Raw genomic sequence first — 23,650 nt, 5'->3', positions numbered from 1 at the left:
CCTTTACCTTTCTCACCCATCCCCCAACCCTCCTCCTATCTGCCGTATTTTTCCGAAAATAAGACCGGGTCTCATATTAATTTTTGCTCCAAAAGATGCATTAGGGCGTATTTTCAGGGGATGTCTTATTTTTTCATGTACATCAATCTACATTTATTCAAATACAGTCATGTCATCTTCTTCTAGAACATCGTCATAACATACTAAATGCGTACGTCTGGCTGACGATCTTAACTGGGGCTTACTTTTGGGGTAGGTCTTATTTTCGGGGAAACATAGTAGCAACTATCAGATTGCTCTCTGTACCTATGAGTCTATCTCTGTTTCGTTTGCTCGTTTATTCTGTTTAGATTCCACATATAAGTGAGATCATATGGTATTTGTCTTTCTCAGTCTGACTTATTTCATTTACCTCTAAATCTATCCATGTTGTTGTAAATGGTAAGATTTCATTCTTTTTCATTCATTGTATAATATATATGGACCACAACTTCTTTATCCAATCGTCTACTGATGGGCATTTCAGTTTTTTCCATATCTTGGCTATTGTAAATAATGCTGCAATAAACATAGGGGTGCATATACTTTCTCAAAATAGTGTTTTGGATTTCTTTGGATAAATAACCAGGTGTGGAATTGCTGGGTCATAAGGTAGTTCTATTTCTAATTTTTCTGAGAACCTCCATACTGCTTTCCACAGTGGTTGCACCAATTTGCAATCCCACCAACAGTGCACGAGGGTTCACTTTTCTCCATATCCTCGCCAACACTTGTTTGTTGATTTGTTGATGATGGCCATTATGACAGGAGTGAGATGGTATCTAGCAGTATAGTGTTTTTGAAGCTGGACTTAGATTAGTTAAAACAGTTTGTTGCAAACTAGGGCAACCACCAAAAAAAAAAAAAAAAATTGAAAAACAAATGAAACAATCCCCTAGAAAATACAGTATTAAGAAATGACTTGGGATAGCTTGTTAGCTCAGTTGGTTAGAGCACGGTGCTCATAGCACCAGGTTGCTGGTTCGATCCTTGCATGGGCCGCTGTGAGCTGCACCCTCTACAACTAGATTGAAACAACTACTTGACTTGGAGCTGATGGGTCCTGGAAAAACACACTTAAAAATAAATAAATGTTTTTTTAAAAAAGAAAGAAATGACTTAACAGATGAAAAACAATTACGTAAAAATGCTAAAGCTGGAAAAATTTGACATCTGAAATCTTAAGACCATTAGTGACAACAACATATAATGATTAGTAGATGAATGTGGCATTGTTCTGGGCCATTTATATGTACCATCGCCTTTCTTTCTTAAAATTATCATTCCTATTTTCAAATGAAGAAACTGAGGCATAGAGATTAAATTACTTGCTCAGTAATGCACAGTAAGTAGCAGAGCTCAATTTATACCCAAGCAGTTGGCTTCAAAATTGACATACTTAATTAGGAAATACAGTCTCTCTATTAACCAAAGTGATTCAATGGTCCAATCATATAAATTAATTTTGAATATGGCTTCTGTCAGATTCACATTAAAATTCACCAATAATGCCATCATATATTCCATGGACTCAAGTTCTACTACTCCTAAAAACCATCACATACCAATGATTATGATTAAACTGCAAATAAATATTTGAATAAAAAAAGTTTAATAAAAAAAATTAACAGATATATCCATTTAGGTATATACAATAAAATTATTGTACTCCTTGAAAATCCAAATAGAAATATGATAAATATTTATAACATATACAGCACCATTTACTGTGTCTGTTCATTTAGTAATGATGCATATTTAGCAATGAATGGTTATATAAAGCCACTACCTTTATCCAATTTTCTAGCTCTAGATAACTTTTCTTGTGATCTCCTTTTTAGCTCTTGAACTGGGATACAAGCCAATGCTTTCTCCTGGAGTGCAAGGTTCTCATAGACCAGCACATGCTGCATGTTGGACCGAAGAACTTGGAGAATGACTGAATCAGCAATAACCTAATAGAAAAAAATATTGAAATTAGTTTTTCTCCATACATAGTCTACAAAAATAACATATAATAATAAAAAAAAAACATATAATTAAAAAAACACTGGTTTTGTGATTTCATAAAGAGGAATGTATGAATTTACTGAATTATGCTCAAAACCTTTACAAAATTAGTATTAGGAGATAGCCATACCTGTGTCACAGTCTAAGATATATATATTTTTTTCCTCTGACTATATTACTACATAACTGAGAATACTCGTATATTTAAATAGCGATTTGCTGAATTCTTGACCACAAGTGTGGATCAAGACTGTGCTCTGATTAATGCAGCTGACAGTCCTTTCCACTTCAAATCCCAGTAAATAACATAATTAAAAACAAAACAAAATAACCCTCCAAATAGCATTAGCAAAGGAGAAGTACTCTTAAAGAGGAAAGGCAGATACAAAAGGAAGAAACCACAGCAATATGCCCTCCAGATAGAGTGGTTATAAAAACTAAATAAAAAGTCTCAAAATAATTCCAAAGGCAGAGGAGCCACAGGGTCCACAGAGCAGAAAGGGGCCTTGGAACAAGCCAAGCATTAGGGAGACTGGATGGGCCGTGCAGAAGAAACAGCTAGACATTTTGCTCCCCACCCTCCATCCCATCACTCCTTGTGAACAAAGAATGTGCCTCTGAACAGTGACGGATGATGCTTAGACTCCTAAAAAGAAAGACGAATTTTCAAGCTCAGAATAGTTGCTCCTGGCAAAGGTCCACCTAAACAAAACAAAAATAGAAAAACGAAAAGAAACAAAACAAGAAAGCAAGGACATAGACAATATAAAATAAAATGTCAGAAATAAGTTCAAACATGTTAGCAATTACAACAAATATGAATGGGTTAAATGTGTGTATTAAAGGGTACAGATTAATTATGAAAGATAAAAACCATGACCAAATAGTTACCGTAATGTCAGACACTGTGTTAAGCACTGGGGATGGGTGCACAAGACAGACACGATCACTTTATTGTCTGGGAGGGAAAAGGCATTAAAAAAGAATGACAGAAGCAACATTTAAGTCTAATACTTGACTGTCTCTAAATGTGTGTGTATGTGTTACACACTGGAAAAATAGTGGGTACCAAAAGAGACAATGACATTATCCTCACAGAGTAAGTAGTCTATGGATACAGAAACAAATAGTGATACAACGGTGGTCATTTACTCAAATATTTAATGAGCCTTTATTATTTGCTAGGTACTGGGGACAAAATGGTAAGTTACACAATTTATTCGTAGGAATGATAAAAGTTATAAAGCAAATACAAAGGATAGTGAGATTGTATAACAGGGTTCTGAACCTAGAATTCCCTGAATAAATGATGTTTGTGTTAAAATATGAATGATGAGAGGCAGATAGTAGAAAAGGAAGGAAAGGCCATTCCTGTTAGCAGGAACCGCATGTAGGTAGCTGGGGAATTTGCACGCGTACATAGGAGATATGCTTAGGACATTAATACTGTGAAGGTGCAGACAGAAGATCTGGGTGTCTAGAGCACAGAGAATTAAGGGGGAAAAGGGGGAGGGAAAAAGCTGAGAATGAAGTTGGGTTGGCAAGCAGCTAGATTTTTCTTATCTCCTTCCACTGTAGTGGGAAGCTGCTAAAGAGATTTAAGGAGGAGAGTAAACCGATCAGATTGTGTTTTCAGAATATCAGTCTAGTTGTAGTGTGAAGAAAGCAGGTATGAGAAGACCCAATGAGGATGGCTGCAGAACTCTGAGAGAGCTGGTGGCTTCAACTATGGTGGTTATATTGTGGGAGAAAAGTGAATGGATATAAAAATAATTTAGGAAGTAGCATCAACAAGTCTTGGTGACTGAACTGTAGGATCAGGGGGCACTTACAAAAGTTAAAAAACTCACAGGAATGATCCACAGATTTTTTGATATGAGCAACTGGGTGGAATCACTTACAGTAGGAGAAAACCCAGAAAATGATCAACTGATCTAAAAGCTATGTGTGGTCAAATAACAATGAACTGAAAAAAAGCCCAGTAAATTCAGCAGCATTGTTGATGATCTCAGTAGAAGTTTTGTAACAGTGTTAATAAGGAAAACTGTTGGTAAAAGACTTAGAGGTGAAGACGGTGCCCCAAAGTGGGCTAAAGGCACCAAAGGAGCTGTTCAAAACGGTCCACTGGCATGTGGACAGAAAACATTATTTTTGTCCAAAAAGAAAAACAATTAAGTTATAATAACATTTAATATTCGGATTAACAGGGACTTCCTCTCAGGCTACAGAAGCTTTCCTGAGGGAAGAAAGTACGGCAAAGTAGAGGGCTTAAATCTGACATGCTCACTCCTACTTTACTCTCACAATGTTACAAAGTTTTACAGTTTAAATGTGCCTGGTTAAGTGGATTTACAGATGAAGTTATAAGCAAATTAACTCTCCCACCTGGCCTAAAAAAGATTACATAAGACCTCTAGGCACGGAGGCTAATACTAACAATGCAAGCACATGTAAACAAGAAAACAGCAGGGCTAATACATCTTTCACTGTTTTAGTATGAGCCCTACAGCAGCTAGATTTTAATGTAAAAAAAAAAAAATCACAATCTACTGAGATCTGACAAAGTTAGTCCCCTAAATTCAACATTATCAAGACTATTTAGAATATAGATTCATATCCAGTCATTAAATGATTCATTGTTAACACATTTTTTAAATGAAAAATATTCACTTTTAGCTTACATTGTTTTTCCATGTACACAGTATTGCCATAATAGTACATGTATATAATTTATAAACAAAAATAGATTGAGAGGATATGCTCAGAAACATTTTACTCATAGGGCACATAATTAAAGTATGGGGATCCACTAGACAAGTATATGAGAAGATGCAGTGATGAGTACTGGGGACTCCTTAAAACTTGCTATAAAGAGGAAGTGAGAGATATAGGACATACAGGATTCAGGGATATTTGTGTGCTCGCTTGTTTATAAGATAAGAGAGCTTATAGAAAAAGTTCTTAAACATTAATCTGCTTGTGAAAAACACAGATTCCCAAGTTCCCCCCTCTCCCTTTCTGGTTCAGTTGGTCTAGGGTATGTCCTAGAATCTGCACGTCCAAATTATTCTGATGCCAATGGTCCAACCTTCTGAAAACTGGGCTTGAAGCAAGTTTTAAATGCCAATGAGAATTCCCAAGAAACAAGGAGGTTCAAGACTGGGCACAGTCCATGTGAGATCCCTGGTGAATAGAGGAAAAGAGACACAGGCACAAAAGAGGGACTGGCCTTTATTAAGAGCAGACACGTTTTCTCCAGGAACAGAAGGGATGAGTGCCAGAGATGACTAAAGAAACCCGATGAAGATTTGGTGATAAGGAACCCAGGTATTCACAACAGGAAGGAATAGGCTCCTTTATCAGAATTGATATAGAAACATAAAAAAAAATGAAATGTCTCCATTTTTATTTGAAAGAAGTATAAAAATGAGGCATTTACAGTGCAATCTTTTTTCTTAAATGCATTATTTTCATTTACTGAGAGGGTATGACCTCATCCAGAGAATTCTGATTTTCAATTTAATACTTTTCAATCTGGAAATTACCTCATGCATTGTGGCTTTAATGGCACTCAAATGACCTTGAACAATAAAGTTTATGTTCTTGCCTATTTCTTTACATATTCACTGGCACAACTCCAAGAAAACTAAGTCATAAAAATAGAAGTTTGCTGATTGCATGGCGATTATAGCAGCTGAGTAACCATGTACATAAACAAGGCAGTAGTTAATTGCTTGAGAGCTAAAGTTATTTGGAGTACAAATGGAAGTTTAAAATGTGAAATCTGTGTGTTTCAGATAAAAAAAGATTTTTTTCTTCACTAATCATACTTGAATTCTAACTATTTTGGTTTCTAATGTGAGATATATTTAAAACTTTATAAGAAAAAAAGTACAAGGTGAATATTTTGTCAAATCATCTGATACAATCAATGGAAGGTGGATTAGCAATCACTCCGTTAGTAAAGGACCAATGCTTGCCAAGTCCACTAGTCCTCCCTCTCTACCTTTATGCAACCCTTTACTTTGTGGCTTTTAAATTTGGAACCTGTTTTTAAACACAAAAGTTCTGTTTAATAAATTTTTAATGATAGTTTTAATCAACTTGTGACTCCATTAAACTTGTATCTTACAAAGAAACCGCTTTTTTCTATTTATGAGAGTAATAAATGTTGCAAAAAATATTTCAGGAGGGTAGGTTGGATGGGTCAGTTGGTTAGCTCTGAAAAACAGGGTTGCCGGTTCGATTCTCACATAGGCCAGTAGGCTGCGCCCTCCACAACTAGATTGAAGGACAACGACTTGGAGCTGTCGGGCCCTGGAGAAACACACTGTTCCCCAATATTCCCCAATAAAATTAAAAAAAAAAATTTTTCGGGAAATACTGAACTATATAAAAAACATGAAATCACCTATAATTTCACCACTCATAGTACATTATGACTAAGATGTCTATGTACGGCTTTCTAGACCTTTTTTAAACGAACATGTGCATGTTTCTAAGAAAAATTGAAATATTATACACATACACACGACGTATGGTTTAACTTCAGAATTCTCAGAAAATAGTAGGTTCATAAGAAACTGGACATTTAAATCTTCTGTACAAACAGATTTCTTCTCTTATAAAGATCACATATAGATCCAGACTAACAGGATGTCTTCTAAGGTTAGTTTAAAAATTAACTCATTTTTTTTTATCATGATCTAATACAATTATATTTTTATAATTGAAATTTTTATAATTGCAATGAAATAATCTCAAATGATAATCATTTTAAATAAATACACAGTCCCATACACAATGGGCAATAATTTCTACAGTGATAAAAGTATTGATGAACAGTCCTTAACAATTGCATACACATCCTCAAAATAGTCACGTATTACATAAAAGCATACATTTAGCATAGCTGTGTAAAACCTGATGAATGCTTATTTTAAGCAAATCATACTTCAGAATCACATGTTTTCAACCTAGATAAAGTTGTAAGATTGGAAACATAATGCTTCTAACATTCTGAACTCCTATGACTTTGAAAAACTGTCCTTGCTGTTTGGATTCTGCTTTTGGAATGCAAAGGGTATAAAAATATAGAAAGGATTAATAGGAAGTTATTTCTATAGGAACACTCAGCATGTATAACCAGCAGGTTTAAAAATCAGTTGGGTTACTAGGGAAATGCAAATTAAATACACAATGAGATACTACTTAACATCCACTAAAATGGCTATAATAAAAAAGACAACAAGTGTGGGTGAAAATATCAAAACATTGGAACCTTCACACACTGCTGGTGAGAATATAAAACAGTGAGGCAACTTTGGAAAACAGCTTGGCAATTTCTTAAAACATTAAACATAAACTTACCATACAACTCAGTAGTTCCACTCCTAGGAATCTACCCAAGAGAAATGAAAACATATGTCCACAAAGAGCCTTACATGTAAATGTTTGTAGCAGAATTATCAATAATAGGCAAACAACCTAAATGTCTATCATGGAATACTATTCAGTAATAAAAAGGAACAAAATACTGATACATCCTACAATATCGATAAACTTCAAAAACATACAAAGTAAAAAGCAAAAAGACTACATATTATATAATTCTATTTGCATAAAATATCCAAAAAAGGCAGCAAAATAAGTTTCTAACAATCACCACTATCTACTGAGTGCCAATATATTCCAGTACTTTATATCTTAAAGCAAAAAATGTATTAGCAAACTTCAACACCAGTGATGAGTACCTTGTTCTGTATTTCAAAATTTTACTTGATACAGTTTCAACCAAAGAAATATTATAATAGTTATAAAGCTCATCAGTGCTCAAGAGCTGTCTAGTTTATATGCAGGTTAAATGCTTTTTAAATCTCTCTCCTGCTGGTTAACTTTGATCCATTTTAATTCTCAATTAGTATCCACATTCAAAATGGGCAAGACAGGAGAACATAATTGTCAAATAATGTACTATAGCAACTAGTGGTGATAAAAGCTTAAATACTTTTTTAAAATGTGTATTCCAGTAATTCATGGATAACCAAGAGTTGGCTATAGAAAATAAGAGTTTTTCTAATTCCTCCCAATTCCCTTTAAGAATACAGAAAAACTGTTTTGCCCCAAGGACTAGAGAAATAAGAGTTGATCTACACTAACCTACTAAGAACCTATGTCTTCGAGAAAGACAGCTTCTTTTCTTCTAAACTCTGTATCTGTTTTAGCAATAGAATTCCATTTTGTTTTTATTATACCATCTAGAGGCTTTCTGGTGATTAACCGAGTTTTAAAGATCTCAAACTATTATCTGAATTGCCAGGTTAGAAATGAAAAAAAGCAAAGAGGTTAACGAAGATTCAGAAAATGTGAATAGAATTCCTAAACCAGAACACTTAACAAAATACTACTTACCGTGTTTCCCCAAAATAAGACCTAGCCAGACAATCAGCTCTCATGCATCTTTTGGAGCAAAAATTAATATAAGACCAGGTCTTATTTGACTATAAATATAAGACTGGGTCTGTGTAATGTAGTATACTGTAGTGTAGTATAATATAATATAATATAATATAATATAATATAATATAATATAATATAATATAATATAATATATCATAATATAATATGACATAATACTTGGTTTTATATTAATTTTTGCTCCAAAAGACGCATTAGAGCTGATTGTCCGCCTAGGTCTTATTTTCAGGGAAACACGGTATTTCAGCAAAGAGCTGCTTAGTAAAAGAAACTATTTTCATGCATTACATGCTATTCTGTAAGACTGATTAGTACTGTGCATTTTAAACTGTAATATTGAGATTCAACAAAAGATAGAGAATCTTAAAAGATAGAATATTCTAACACTTTAATTAGAAAATACATAAGGAAGGGTGCTAAAAATCAAGAAAGAGGTTAAATATGCTTCTGTGTCAAGATCAACCTTAACGATACAACTGATGAAGATCTCCGGTGTTCCAAGGTGGAAGAGACATGCTCAGGAGAGGGGCACAAATGAATCCACTGGGGTGCACTGTAAATTTACTTTTTATTTCACCCTTTAATTTTTTACATGATTGTTGTATAAGGTACACAATATATTAGTATAGAAGTATATAATTTATAAGTAAATAGAAATTCATGGGGTTACGTACTCAACATTTTATTATTAGATGTATAATCAAAATATGTATAATCTTTTGTGGAAACCAGTTTTAAGAAATGGACTGACAAGCATTACTATTCTTTCTTATAAGAGTTCAGTAGTCCCACTTTTTTTATTTTTACTCTGTGATACCTTTGTACTGAATGAAGCAGCTCAGACACTTTACAGAAAGAAATAGTATTACCAAGGGCAAACCTTTGAAGTCCTTTACAGCTTACAAAGCTATTTTTCACATGTGCTATTATATATTATCTGATGTCCACAGCCACTTAGCATTATTACTATTTGATCCCCTAGTATCCGGTAACAGTTTCTCAGAAGCATTCATAAACACTAGTTGCACTTATTATTATAAATAAACATTAGCTTGAACCTAATGAGAAAATATTTTAAAGACTTATTGGTTAACCTAAGTCAATTTAGGCACAAAGGAATATGTCTTGCAAGAGCTAATCCTCCATGAAAGTTTGGACACCACTCAACAAGAATTACAGAAAAGAACAACAACTCTCTGTCTCTTCCCCTACCAGTGCCTACCACCTTTAGTCTTTATTTTTTAAAGATAGACTTAGGGCCTTCCCAGCCCACACACGGGAATGACTGCTAATCATTTGCCTAAATTAAAGGCTCAGCAGGAGAAAATTAGAGGAGATTTAATAACGGGTTCTATATCAAGTTCTGTACATGGAGGACAGTGACAAGGTGTTTTACCAAAATAAAATATGAAAATGTAAGTTTAAGCTGACTACTGATAAAATCACAATGCAACCCAGTGGTTCCATGAAAAATCATGAAAATTTTTCTGACAGTTAAAATTTATGAGAGGAATACTTAAGGACCTTTATCAAGAGATTTTTGTAAACTCGATAATTTCCTATTAAATGAGCTCATTTAGGTGTACCAAGAATGCCTGTAGTAGTTTGATCTCAGTTCTTCAGATGTATGTGTATGTATGTGCTAATAACTGAATTTCACTAATTTGCTAGCACCACAATCAGTAAATTAATGCATTATTTACCTTAAACCTAAAGAAGCTGATTTTTTTTATTGAATTGAGGCAATGATAATGGTTAGGTTGCTGGAGTTAATAATCCCCGTGGTGAATGGCAACAGGTAAAATTTAGATCAACTCAGTAGAGGAAATCTTATTTGACAGCCACACGACTATCTAGCAAGTGTATTTCTTTGTTTTAGGTTATAGACATATATTAATTTGTGTAACTGATTTAATTTGTGTAACTAAGGCAACATTTAATTTGTATAACTAAGGTACATTTATAAATAATAAAACAGGCAGCCTCAAAAGCAATAAACTACACGTTAAGATTGAAAAGTATAAATCAAAGAACGATTTCCTCCACTTTTGTTACAAAGTTGACAATTTTTTAAAGAGTTGAGGAAATTTGGAAGTATTAGAAGAACCAAGAATAACAGGCATAAATTAAGGAATAAATCATAACATATTTCAAAGCTTTTGCTATTTCAACACTTTGAAAGGAACAGTTAAGGAAGGTTTAATTCTAACATTACCATTGGAGCAGATGATGGATTTGATGGCTGCCCTTGACTGTTCCTTGCATGCTGGGTTAACCCATTAGGATTTGAAGACTGTGTTGTAGGAAGCTGGGTACTGGTTGCAGATTGCTGAGATAATTCTTCTTTGTGGCTCTTATTTGATCCATCCAATCTGCTACTTCTTTCTATGGCAATGAGGTCACGAATTTTTTGCAGCTGCTCTACTGAAGCTTTTTTAGGAAAGATAAGATGTGTTTCTCCCTGGAATTCATAAAATTGGGAAAAATTTCAACCTTTGCTTTACACTGACAGTCATTCTTACACACACACACACACACACAAAGCCAGTAACGTAGAGTATGTCATATTTTAACAATCATTCTGTTTTTTTAACCATATGACACTTTTTTATATATACACAGTGAAAGCTAATGCCTAACATAAACCAGAAAATTAAGAAAATTTGTCTTCTTGTTAGCATACAATGCTAAATAAGCCTATTTTATTAGTGGAAAGAACCTTCAGAAAAATATTTTATCTTTTAGGAATAATAATTCAGAAAACCTCGTAAGAGTTCCAAATATGCACATTTCTATCTTCTCTACAGTAATATATGATACTATTCTCTATGAAACACTCTATAAAATAATAATTCTCTATGAAACACTCTGTAAAATAATAATGATGCTAGAGATACAGACATACAAATTGAAAAATGGTCACATAAAACCAACAAGAAGTTATATAACAACCTTTCAATCTTCTAAACCTGTCTTTATAGAATAGTTACATGATTAGAAGTCTGTATATAAGCTTCACTAATTCCATGAGATAACAAAAAGTACAACCTGATGGTCAATTCAAAACTACGGATTGTCAATAGTAATACTTTGTCCCAAGAACAAGAGAAATAACAGTTGATATATACTAGTGTACTAAAAGCATATGTTTTTGGTCCAAACAAAACATCAAACAATAAAAAATCTAATTCTTCATTCAATGATTCATTTAATGAATATCCATAATATAATCACAGTGCTTTGAGATACAATAAACATTAAAACAAAGCTCACAATGTAAAATAGCAAATTATAAAACAAGAAAAAAGGTGAAATGAAAATATATTCAAATTTCAAGGTGCTGAGGAGCAACAGTATTACAACAGTAATTCCAACAACTGCAAATGAGATAAAACAGTTGTTACAAAATGCAGTAGACAGATTTGTAGGCTGCAAGCATTTAAATTAAATCCCACAATTGAGAATGACCCTATTTTCCTGGTGATGGTAGACCTACTGTAATTAACTGAAGAAGACATTACTCAATAATGACATAAACATCAATTACACATGAATCCTTTTTGAAAAGCTGTAAGGTGCCAGCAAGCGCCACACATTACCCATAATAGCTGTAAAAAAGACTACTACTGGGGCCGGCCCGGTGGCTCAGGCGGTTGGAGCTCCGTGCTCCTAACTCTGAAGGCTGCCGGTTCGATTCCCACATGGGTGAGTGGGCTCTCAACCACAAGGTTGCCAGTTCAATTCCTCGAGTCCCACAAGGGGTGGTGGGCTCCGCCCCCTGCAACTAAGATTGAACAGGGCACCTTGAGCTGAGCTGCCTCCGGGATGGCTCAGTTGGTTGGAGAGCGGGCTCTCCACCACAAGGTTGCCAGTTCAATTCCTCAACTCCCGCAAAGGATGGTGGGCTCCGCCCCCTGCAACTAGTAATGGCAACCGGACCTTGAGCTGAGCTGCGCCCTCCACAACTAAGACTGAAAAGACAACTTGACTTGGAAAAAAGTCATGGAAGTACACAGTGTTCCCCAATAAAGTCCTGTTCCAAAGAAAAAAAAAAGACTACTGCCATGTATTGTGTTTATGTGTTCCAGGTACTGTGCTAAGTATTTACATAACTATCTCAAGCAATTCTCACAACCACCCTGAAAATTAGGCATTAGGTTTATCCCCACTTTTTATATGAAAATACAAGGCTCAGAGAATTTAACCTGTCTGATGCTCCTACAGAATTGTCAGAGCAAGGATTCAAACTGCAAGATCTTAACTGTTAGGCTATAATTGTCTCCATCTTAGACTGAACAGAGACCAAAAACCACAAGCTTGTACAAACAGTTGGAAAGGTTAAGCAGAAAAAATATTTCCACAGTTGTCATAATTACTACATACATGATGACTGGCACACAATGATTTTTGGAACACAATGAAATTGGAACACAATGATTTTTCCAACATTAGGAGAAACCACCACACATCTAGGATAAGGTCTGGGAAGAGAAACCACATATCTGGTTTTAAGCCAAATATGGAAGGTTCTTATCTTATACCATTAGTGAAAAAGGTACATGACCCCATGGACAGTGATGGAAATATAGCATAACAAGTATCTGGGACTAGGCCACACCTCACAGAGGTCCCTGACAAGACGCAGATGCTGCTCATGCCTTGGCTCTCTTTCCTTCCACTTTTCAGGACCAGTCCTAAAAGAACATATGATTATGGCCAATATGTCTGTACCAAAAATATTTAATCAACAGCACTATATTTTCATAAAAGGACAAAATTATAGGCTTAATGAACTAGATCCAATAACATTTTAAGAAATCAATGAGAATTCTAGTATTTAACAAATCTATATTTCTCCACACATTTTTGCTGAAACAATTCTTACTGTTGGATGTTAAGCAAACCTAGCCCCTGACCACTAAATGCTGGTAATTAATATATTCCAGTCACCAAGACAACCAAAACCTGCCCTCCTCCAATGTGCTGGATGGTGGCATTGATGGAGGGTGGGTATAACGCCTGGTGAGGATCACTCCACAAAGCTAGCCTGATGGGTCACATATCCATTTGCATCCCAGTCTTTCTCAATCTCCTTTCTTCTTAGAATTTTCATAAAAAAGAATGCAGCCTCAGAGATGAATGGGCCCCAAAATGCCCAAGATTTTAATATACAGCTGCAAATTTTGGGATAGGTCTTAGATTCCTACTTCATCTCAAAGCCCACCAAATTTTTTTTTAGGTGGTAGAGTTCAATTTCAGCTCCACTGGTTCCTCCTGCAATTTAGCCGCACTGATAAAACATTTACTTCAGACACGTTCTGAGGTGTTAAGTCCAAAGCCAGACAGAAACTTTAAGTATATGTTAGTCTACACATGTTCATCTTTTCTGAAATAGTGACTCCATTTGGGTCAAATGCTACTGCAAGTTTCAATCTGGCTTGTTACCTGGCACTGGCGTGACCAACCTTCCTGTTTGCCTGAGACTGAGGGGTTTTCTGGGATGTGGGACTTACAGTGATAAAACCAGGACAGTTCCAGGCAAACTGGGATGGTTGGTCACCCCACCTGGCACTCAAATATTTGCTGAATGGAGGCAAATCTGATTTCACTGAATCTGTGACACTCCAGTTGTCATTTACTCAATTCTCCTGTCATTTGACTCTAAAATCCGCATTTCCTTGAACAAAATCAGCAATGTTCTCAATTTTCTCTCTCTATGGTTTTATATCCTCTACGTTCAGATGTCTGTAACTATAAGCAGATGACTCCGTAATTCATACCTTCAGCCTGACCTCTCCTTTTCAGTTATAGACTCATTCATATATCCAATTGCTTACTTGACATCTCTACTTGAATATTTAACAGTATTTTAGTTATTAATTATCCCAAAGACAGGTGGTACTTTATCCCCTGACAGCTATTACTCTCCAAGAGCTCTCCTGCTCAATTACTGGTACTTCTGTCCACTTAGTTGCTCAAACCCAAACCTAGAAGTCACCCTGATTCCTTCCTTGCCCCTTATACCCCACATCCAATTCATCAACAAGTCCGGTAGATTCTACTTCAGAAAGAAATCCTGGACCCCTCCCCTTCCCCCCACCTCCACTGCCACCAGGCTTCCATTCAGCAAGTGTTTACTGAGTGCCTAAACGCACCAGCACTATTCCTGGAGCTAGCAACACAGGAAACAAAACATGGAGAAGACTGCCCTCATGGAACTTACACAAACCACTACCATTCCTCATTTAAACTAAGAGAATAAGCTTACTAATTTGTCTCCCTGCTTTATTCCTTGCCTCCATCCCAGAACATCCAGAATGTTCTTTCCACAACAGCTAGAGTAATCTTTAAAAACATTTTTCTCTGTTTAAAACTTCCCAATGGCTTCCGATCTCACTTAGAGTAAACTTCAATTTTCTGTCACAGTCCTCACACCCCATGACCTGGCCTCTGTCTGCCTCTGTGTAGCTACTTTCTGTGCCAAAGCTACTCCTGCTAGAAGCCCTCCGCACATGTGAATCCCTCTGCCTGAAATACTCTTACCAGAGAGCTTCAGGCACCTGAACTAATTTTTGTCACTCAGGTCCCAGCTCAAATGCTATCTCCTCAGAGGCCTTCCATGACCACTCATCCTAGTAGCTGCTGCCACTACAATTGCTTTTTACTGTGTCACCATGTCTTATTTTCTTCTCTGCACTTATCTTCCCTATCATGTCTACTGTCTAACCCACTAGGATGCAAGTTCCATGTGAGATAAGATCTGTATCTACCTAGTTCACCACTATATCCTGAAACAGAACCTGGGGAGGGAAGCAGAAAGCAGGACGGAAAGTGTATCCTATAGCAACTCAGCATGTCTCTTTAACAATTCTGATTGCTACTGACTACTGAGTCTTTATAACTTGGTTCAACTTCTTTCAATATTCCATAAACTACAAATAGTTAAGCTATACACATGAGGAAAATTCACACTCTTGATAACTACTTTCATTGTGTCATAAAATTAAACTATGCCACAAGATTCCAGAAGATGGATCTTTTCTTTTGACCTAAAAACAACAGAAAAAACCACACTGAGAGTCTGCTCTCCTGTTAACAGAAGAAAAGCCTTATGTGTGGCAACTAAACTCAGCTTCTGTGTTTACTCTTTTCATTTCGTAGTGGAAACAGATGGTTGCACCCTAGTAGTATTCATGTGTGTTTACAAATCAGGAGCACAAATCATTCCTTTGCTAAAAGTCTACAGTGAGCTGTACTTTGGTCCTTGGGTTGCATGTCTGACCTCCCAATTCTGAAAAACTGAGACTTGTAAGACTTTTCCCTGTGGGAGAGTTATGTTTTACTGTGATTTAAAAGTATATCTATTGTGACTTAAATATCTAATAGGTGAAGAAATAACTAGTTACATAGATTTCCAAAATGATCAGTTAATAAAAAAATATTATATTTTTAGGTAATTATCCATCAAGACAATAACGAATGCTTTGTACGTGAATTGAGGAGAAGAAACACTGAAACAGACTTACCTCTTCAAAGCCCATTTCAAATAAACATTCAACAGCTCCTCTGACAGGCAAGAGTCTAGTAGAAAACGCTGTGTTTCCAATCCGGATAGATCTATATTTTTCATCATTTGGGTTTCTGATTTAAAAAAAAGTTGGATTATATATAACAATTTATATTTTTCACAATGGTTTTGCATTCCTTTTCACATTTTGTACTGGCTATATTCCTACAAGGTAAGTTAGATCCCAACTTTAAAAAAAAGAGGAAGCACAGTCTGGAAAAGTGAATCACAGCCTGACTTTGTGATTCTTTCCTAGTATGTGTTTACTACAACCTCACTGTTTAATTTCACAGCTGAAAATATTAATGCTGCCATAAGGAAATCCATATGACATTTTAATTCTGTGCTGTTAAAGCTAGAAGCTTTGTTGAGTTATTTGGTTGCTTAGAAAAAATTCATGTCAGCTCTAGATGGGGGGGCAAAAAGTTTTGCCTGTTTGTTCTGATGGCTGTCAATGATCAAGAGCGTTGCCTGATGCAAAGATGGTGGCTAATAAATATCGGTGAAATGAATGAATAAAAGAAACGACAAAGCTATATATAATAAAAATGGATCACAGTTCCTCCTCAAAGACTTTACTTCTGACAAATATGATCTAGATACACCTTTATAGTCACTCGATTTTTTCTTCGCTAGACCAATGATTGTATTTACTGTAACTTCTGCTTCAGCTAGAGATATATTATCATCACAACAAACATTAGGTAATAAAATGAAGATATGAATTTCTTTTACGATGATTAAGATTTCAAATAGTATACATGGGATGAGACCAGCCCATGAAAAGCTTTACTTTTTTTAATAACCCTGATAAATCAGAAAGACTGTGTTAAAAAAAAACAAAAAAACAGAAAATACAAGGTCAAGATAATCGCAGTATTATACTTAAAAGATACGTAATTTAAGTAGGTTTCATATCTGATACCAACTTCCTTAACATGGTGGTGGCTTCCATCAGTACTATACTAAGAAGGATTCTGAGGCTGTGTCAGATGTCCACAGGAAGGAGAGCTGAGGCCATCTGCTTGGGATATGGAACTGTGGGGGTGAAAGGGGTGGGGGTGGAATGCTAGCAATTGATTAACCATCTTTGCCCTCCCTATACATGCTCTCTAGATAATATGATATAAAAACAATCCTCCCCCCCAAGATTTTTAATTGTGGAAGTTTCAATAAATTTCACATTTCTTGTCCATCAAACAATTCTCTATTGCCAAATTGTCAAAAAAACCAAAACAAACAAACAAAAAAACTACTTATCTTTTTAAGACCTCTTTTCCTTAATTTCAAAAATTGTAACAAGTTTATTACAGAATATTCAGAGACAAAAACTCAGAAATACTCAAAACGTCCACAGATTGGTAAAACTCTACAAACTCTTTGCTATCCATTCATGAGAAGTAAAGAAATTGAGAGTATTGAGTAATTTTTATAACAATTTGATATTGCCATGAAATTTGCATTGCATTTTACAAAAGTTACAGGTCTACAAGGATTGGAAATTAAAAACAAAAACACAGTTATTCACCATTGGTCATTTGAGAATTACACACAGTTGAGAAACACAAAAAGATATACTCTCTCTTTGTGTATTAGAGCAGGATTCCTCAACTTTGGCGTTACTGACATTTGGGCCTGTGTTGTGGCGGGGTAGGGGGGCTGCCTCGGGCACAGCAAAAGGTTTAGCATCCCTGCTTCTACCATACTCTACCATAAGTGTGCCTCCCTTTCTTACCACTTAAACAAAACATTATAAAATAATCCTACATTTATCAAAGCTTGTTCCAGATAAATGAGGCATCTTTTCATGATATCCAACACATTCTACACGGTAATAAACACATCAGTACCACTAGGACGATATATCTACTGGTGAAAAACCGCTTGAGCTAGTTTAATCTGTTTTTTTCCCAACAGCTTCCAGATTTCTATATGATCAAAGGTTTTCACTGGGCTTAATTTTATAATTTTTCTTCCCTCTTTCATCACTGTTCTGATGTAGCTTATTATATTGATACATATTTCAAAGTTCCTGTTGCTATAAAGCTTCTCTGCTACAGGCTCTGTATAGTTTAGATTTTCTAGTGAGCAATTTTCTATTGTTTTACATCAATAGACCTCACATATCGTTTATGTTTTTTTCTCACTAAAAGCATACTGCAAACAAACAAAAATTATAATAATGTCCGGTTACCCAAATCCTATCTTCCTCTTTTTAAATACTTTGAGTAGAACAGCCATGGTTTTGAGCATAGACGGATGCCAAAAGTTCACCTCTGAAGCCTTCAAAGACTTAGGGAGAACTTGGCTACAGGGCCACCAGACAGACCTCAAATCCATCAGATCCCCATTTCCTCCCTTGGAAAAGTGTCATATAAACACTTTCTGAATCTCTAGCTTTCCAGTATCACCCCAAGGTATCCACTATACCCCAGCTCATTATTACTCTCCTTATCCTGCAGTGACTAAAGTATCCCTAAGAATCACCTTTATTTTTACTTGATCTTCTTCCATTAACTTAAATTTCTCTGTAGACTTTTCTCTGATATATTTTGGTAAAACTCTTTGAGTTGTTTTTGTTTGTTTGTTTGTTTTTTCTATCTGTTGACCATTAACAATTTCTGCAACTTTATCTTGCTTGTTAGCAATTATTTTGCACCTTCACGAGATTTTTGTTTGTTGGATGATGATGTTGAACGGATGAGGTCCTGAAAGGGCAGTAAAATTTCCTGTTCCTCACTCAACCAGCACTTTGAACATATTTTGGTGTCTTCCGAGTTGTCTTACCCTCAGTTATTACCAAAGTGTTTAACCTATGAAAAATTAGTGTTCAGAATTGAATGGTAGAAAAAAGTCACACCTTTCACCTTTAAAGTAATAATCTATTATATTTCACGTCTAAGATTTTAAGACATGTTAACAACACATCTCCCAAGGTCACAGCATCTCAGGAAAAACTGTAAATATTTCTATTTCAGAATTTCAGAAACACTGAGCATTAAAGATATCTGATCGTTTACTAGCCATCTTCCTCTTTAGAATGCATAATCCCAGAAAGGGTTCACACATATGACAATTTAGCACATGAGTACATCCTATAATCTTATATTTTTATTACTAATCAAAAAGTTGCTTTGTAGGTCATTTAAAAAATTATTTCTAGTCCCTCTGAAAATCTGTTATTCTGAGGTACATGTAAATTAAAAAAAAAACCATCTATCTGCCTTTACAACCATCTGGGAACCATCTGTGGCTCTAATCTAACTCTTAACATTATCTGTAGGTGACAAGGGAAACGTACACATAATCTAGCTTGTTTAAACATGAAAAACTGAATAATAACAATAAGTAACATATGTGCCAGGTCCTTTATTTATTCCTATCTTTTGCACTAATCCTATAAAGTAGGTATTTTTCTTTCCTTTTAAAAATAAGGAAACTGAAGCCTAGAGAGTTTACATGAATTGCCTATAATCACACTTTTAGGAAATAGTTGACAGGGATTTAAACCCAGTAATCTGATTTCAAAGCTTACATAGTCTCCACCATACAAGATGGCAATAAACTCACTGATCCTCAGTTAACTACCCTCGCTCAATTTTTCTAGGTATCGATAGTAACCTACATTAAAAACCTGAAGTTATTTCAGTTGTCTCTTCCCATTACCAGTCCAATCCCTGCCTATAATACTTCTCTCTCCATTCTATCCGCATTTATGCATATGATTACCTGAAGAGCTTCACAAATGAAACCCATGCCAGGAGTCTTCTTACATCATTATTCTACAGGAAGCTCTTTCATATGCCTCTTTTTCAGTCTAGAAACTAAAATCACTTTCTCTTGCCTACTAAGTCAAATATAAGTTCTCTGCTACTCCATCAACCAGACCCATCTTATCAAACCTCTACTCTCAAAACTGTTCCACATTAGGTCCCCCTGCTATCTCACATAAACTTGCAAGTGATTAAACATTGTCTTGGAATTGTTCTACAGAGATTTTATACTGTGGCTGTTTTCCATGTTTGTGTCTTTCTCCCAAGCATATTTATTTTCTTTGAACGCAAAAACCACTTTCATTCTTGGCCCTTCCCAATCATATCCAGTGCCGTTTGTAACCAATAACTGTATGCAGTTTGCAAAGAAAATTAGTAGAAAATCAATTTTTTAAAGAAAGAATGAATAGAACAAATTATTTAAGGTACCCATGTAGAATGCCAGTGAAACTATTACAAATTTTTGAGAAAGTAGATATTACTGAAGACAGTTCATCTTTATCTAGAAGTCCGTGAACTGAAAAAGTTAAAAAGTTTAACACCATGGCATATTATACATGCAAATTAGCATATATTTTATTCTGTAATTTTGTTAGCTTTATGACTCTTGGTTGGGGAATAGGATAAACATCATCCAAAGCAGAAATTTAAAACAAAATCAAAAGTATTACTTTCCTTTGTGTGTAGTGACAAGTATCACTGTTAAAAAAACCACACAACAATTTGTACTTCTTAATTAATCCTTTCACCTTTTTCACCCTGTACCCCAATCCCCCTCCCATTTATCACCCAAATAAATCTAGTATACATCTAACACCATACATAGTTATTACATTATTATTGACTATATTCTTTATGCTATAACCTACATCCCCAAGATTACTTAGTAACAACCAATTTGAACTTCTTAATCCTTTCCTGTTTTCATCCATCCTTCCCCAACCCCCCTCCAATCTGGCAATGATCAAAATGTTCTCTGTAGAGTCAACAATATTGTGATAGGGTGTCAGTGGTTGCGGGACTTATCACGGCGATCCCTTCTTTAGGTATATAAATGTTGAATAACTATGGTATACACCTGAAATGACTATAATAGTGTATGTTAGCTATATTTTAATAAAAATCTTTTAAAAACTGCTAATGAAATTCTCATTTTAGCTCTCATTCTATAAAATACTGTATCAGACCCTGAGGTAGGAGCAAGGGATATCAAGACTTCCCTTACACAGTCCCTTATCTCTAATGCTAGTACATTTCCCAAAACAGCAAAAGGAATAGAAAACCTTGGTGTTCAATACTCTCGAATAAGTTAGATTAGCAGATGTGTAATGCAGTGTGGCTAGAAATAAAGAAGAGATATGGAGCTTTTCTATTAAAATATCAGCAAGTCTGGATTTAGAAGGGGATGGAGAGGTGGTACACCCCCCCGCCCGTCCCTCAACTCCTGAAGAAGTTTAAATTCTAACAACATGAGGGCATGGACTACTATTATTATTTAAGACAGACTAAAAAGCGTAGTTTTTCATACCATCTCCAATTATATGAGTTCCAAACTCTTAATTACCCTCACAGATAAACACTTTTTAAAGGTCTGAAACACAAGCCATGGTAAAGACTAACATGAACTGACAGCATGACAAGTTTCTTCTATGAGTGTGGTAAACATTCATGATGATTATGATGTCAAGTCATTATTTGCACGCAAAGGATTGCCTTCCTCAAAGCACCTTTATCTTAGTAGCATTTTTGGTTTCCTTGGATTGAAAGCAGAAGTGAATCCTGATTACAAGGCCACCTCCCTTTTTGAATAGTGGGGTTTAAATAGTTTGGTGGCTTTCCAGGTGAAAGGTCCCAGCCGATGGGCTCTTGAGAACTCAGCCTATGAATTTATTCATGCAGAGTCCACTAGTATCCTTGGGCTCTGAAGAGCTATGAGACCGATTAGGGTGAAGTAGACAAGGTGTCACAGAGGAGGAAGGCAGTCCCCACATAAGTCACAATTGTGTCGCTGTGTACAGTGCACATGCTGTATCTCTTGTAACATCTGGGACATAATAAGGGCTCACTATGCTTTTCCTTCAACTTACTTTTAATTCATTAATGTTACCTATCTGAATACTATTATAACTGCCATGAGTTAAAACACTGCACTTGTAACTAATGTCTTGAAAATAGGATCACATGAAATCTATAACCTGAAAGTGAGAGAAATTTCCTTTTAGACTTCATACACATACTCACCACTTAGAGGAGCAATGCCAAGGCCTGAGGGGGCACAGAGAACCTAGATAATCATGGCAACTTGATAAATGAGGTAACACACGAAAGCACCTGGCACCTGCAGCTCCTTTAACCTCAGTTTCATTTCTCTCCCTGCCACATTGTTTCCATCTAAGAATTGAAGTGGTAACTATTCAAAAGGAATAATCACACTTGACTCCCAATTCCCCAAATCTGCAAGGTCCCTCAGAGATTTAGAAATGTGCTTATGCTGGAAAGAAATGAATAAATTACTCTTATCCAAGGTAATTATCATCACTGATTCCTACTTAGGTGATCATTTTGAAAGTAGAATCCAGATATTAATATGAAAATTTTAACTTTTAAAGTAATAGTTAATAACGTTTCAATCAACAAAATGGGAAGAAAAAGACCACAAAAAGGTAAAAAGCCCACCACTTCAGTAGGTATTAGGATATTCGCAAAATGTTGGGAATTTGTCAGTGACTCACTTCTGATAAGCATATGGAAACTTAAGGCACCCTGTTTCGTAAAATCCACGCAGTGATAATGAAAGGTAGTTACAGTTTATGTCCTGCCATGTAAGACAGTTAACCAGATCAGCGGCAAGTGTTTGGGGACACGCCTTCCTACGTCCCTCGCCTTACCCCATCCCCGGGACCTCCGGGTCATCCCCGAGCTCCCCGACTTCAGGTGCCAAGTCACAAGTGCAAACTTCCTCTTCTCGGGCGAGGGTGGGGCCTGACTGGGTCTCGAGGGCCTTGGCCGTTGGGCCGCGACATAGAGCGAGAGCCAGGCCCAGGCCCCTGGACCTCTTGACCTCGCCACCCTCCGGTGCCCTACCGGGCACCCCCAAACCCGGGCCGAACAGGCGCCGCGCCCTGTCGGCCCCCCCACCGACTGCGCAGCCCCGCACCTGAGGATGTTGTCCGCGTAGGTGAGCAACAGCTTGGAGGCTTCCAGAAAGGTCTCTAGGGTGTTCTGGCAGAGCTCGGCCACAGCAGGGGACGTGGAGCCCGAAGAGCTGCCCAGCGCCGCTGCCGCCATGCTTGAGCGCCCGCGCCCGTCGCCGCCCCTCGCGCGCCGCGTCCCGCACTGAGCAGGCGCCTCAGCGCGCGGCGGCCACTGCGGCGGCCCGGGGCTCGGCGGGGCCTGGGGCACGGCCGGGGGTGCGGATCTTGGTCCGGAGGGCAATGGGAGGGGAGGGGCCTTGGCTGGGCCTGTTGGGGGCTGTTCGGAGAGGGTCAGGGGTTTTGACTGGGCGCGACAGGAACCAGGTTGTCAGGGCCCCGCGGGCTTCCACCACAAGGGGCGGGGAGCTTGCTCATCATGGCTGGGAAGCCTTGGAGGACTGGGGGGTACCCCGTAGTCAGGGCTGGGGTGGCGCGTTCGTGGCAGTAGGTGGGAGGGCTGGCCGAGGGGCGGGGGGCTTCGTCCAGGAGGGGCGGGGCTAGGGGGTGCGGTCCTGTGCTGCCGGGGGGTCGCAGAAACCTGGTTCCTCCCTACCTTGATTGAGCCAGCCCCGGAGGTGGGGAAAACCCCT

The 23,650-nt window shown here is 36.9% G+C and overlaps 1 protein-coding gene across 3 annotated transcripts in view; it reads right to left on the bottom strand.

The window, feature by feature from the left end:
- The window catches only part of NGLY1 (N-glycanase 1), a 50,796-nt gene extending 27,530 nt beyond the window's left edge, over window positions 1-23,266 (bottom strand). The window contains exons 1-5 of one of the 3 annotated variants that reach the window (XM_019745280.2): window positions 23,024-23,181; window positions 16,053-16,167; window positions 13,145-13,220; window positions 10,742-10,987; window positions 1,829-1,994 (exon numbers count right to left, since the gene is read on the bottom strand). In XM_019745280.2, coding sequence (XP_019600839.2) covers window positions 1,829-1,994; window positions 10,742-10,987; window positions 13,145-13,220; window positions 16,053-16,159 — 595 coding nt within the window. In that variant the 5' untranslated portion in view covers window positions 16,160-16,167; window positions 23,024-23,181. Of the gene's footprint in view, window positions 1-1,828; window positions 1,995-10,741; window positions 10,988-13,144; window positions 13,221-16,052; window positions 16,168-23,023 lie in introns of all 3 variants that reach the window. The other 2 variants (XM_019745281.2, XM_019745279.2) reach the window with 2 other exon arrangements.
- Between the last annotated feature and the right edge of the window lie 384 nt (window positions 23,267-23,650).

Source organism: Rhinolophus sinicus, linkage group LG10 (assembly GCF_036562045.2).
Source record: "Rhinolophus sinicus isolate RSC01 linkage group LG10, ASM3656204v1, whole genome shotgun sequence".
Classification (NCBI taxonomy): domain Eukaryota; kingdom Metazoa; phylum Chordata; class Mammalia; order Chiroptera; family Rhinolophidae; genus Rhinolophus; species Rhinolophus sinicus.
Note: the sequence above shows the minus strand (reverse complement) of the source record. Positions and strands in the feature narration are given on the sequence as shown.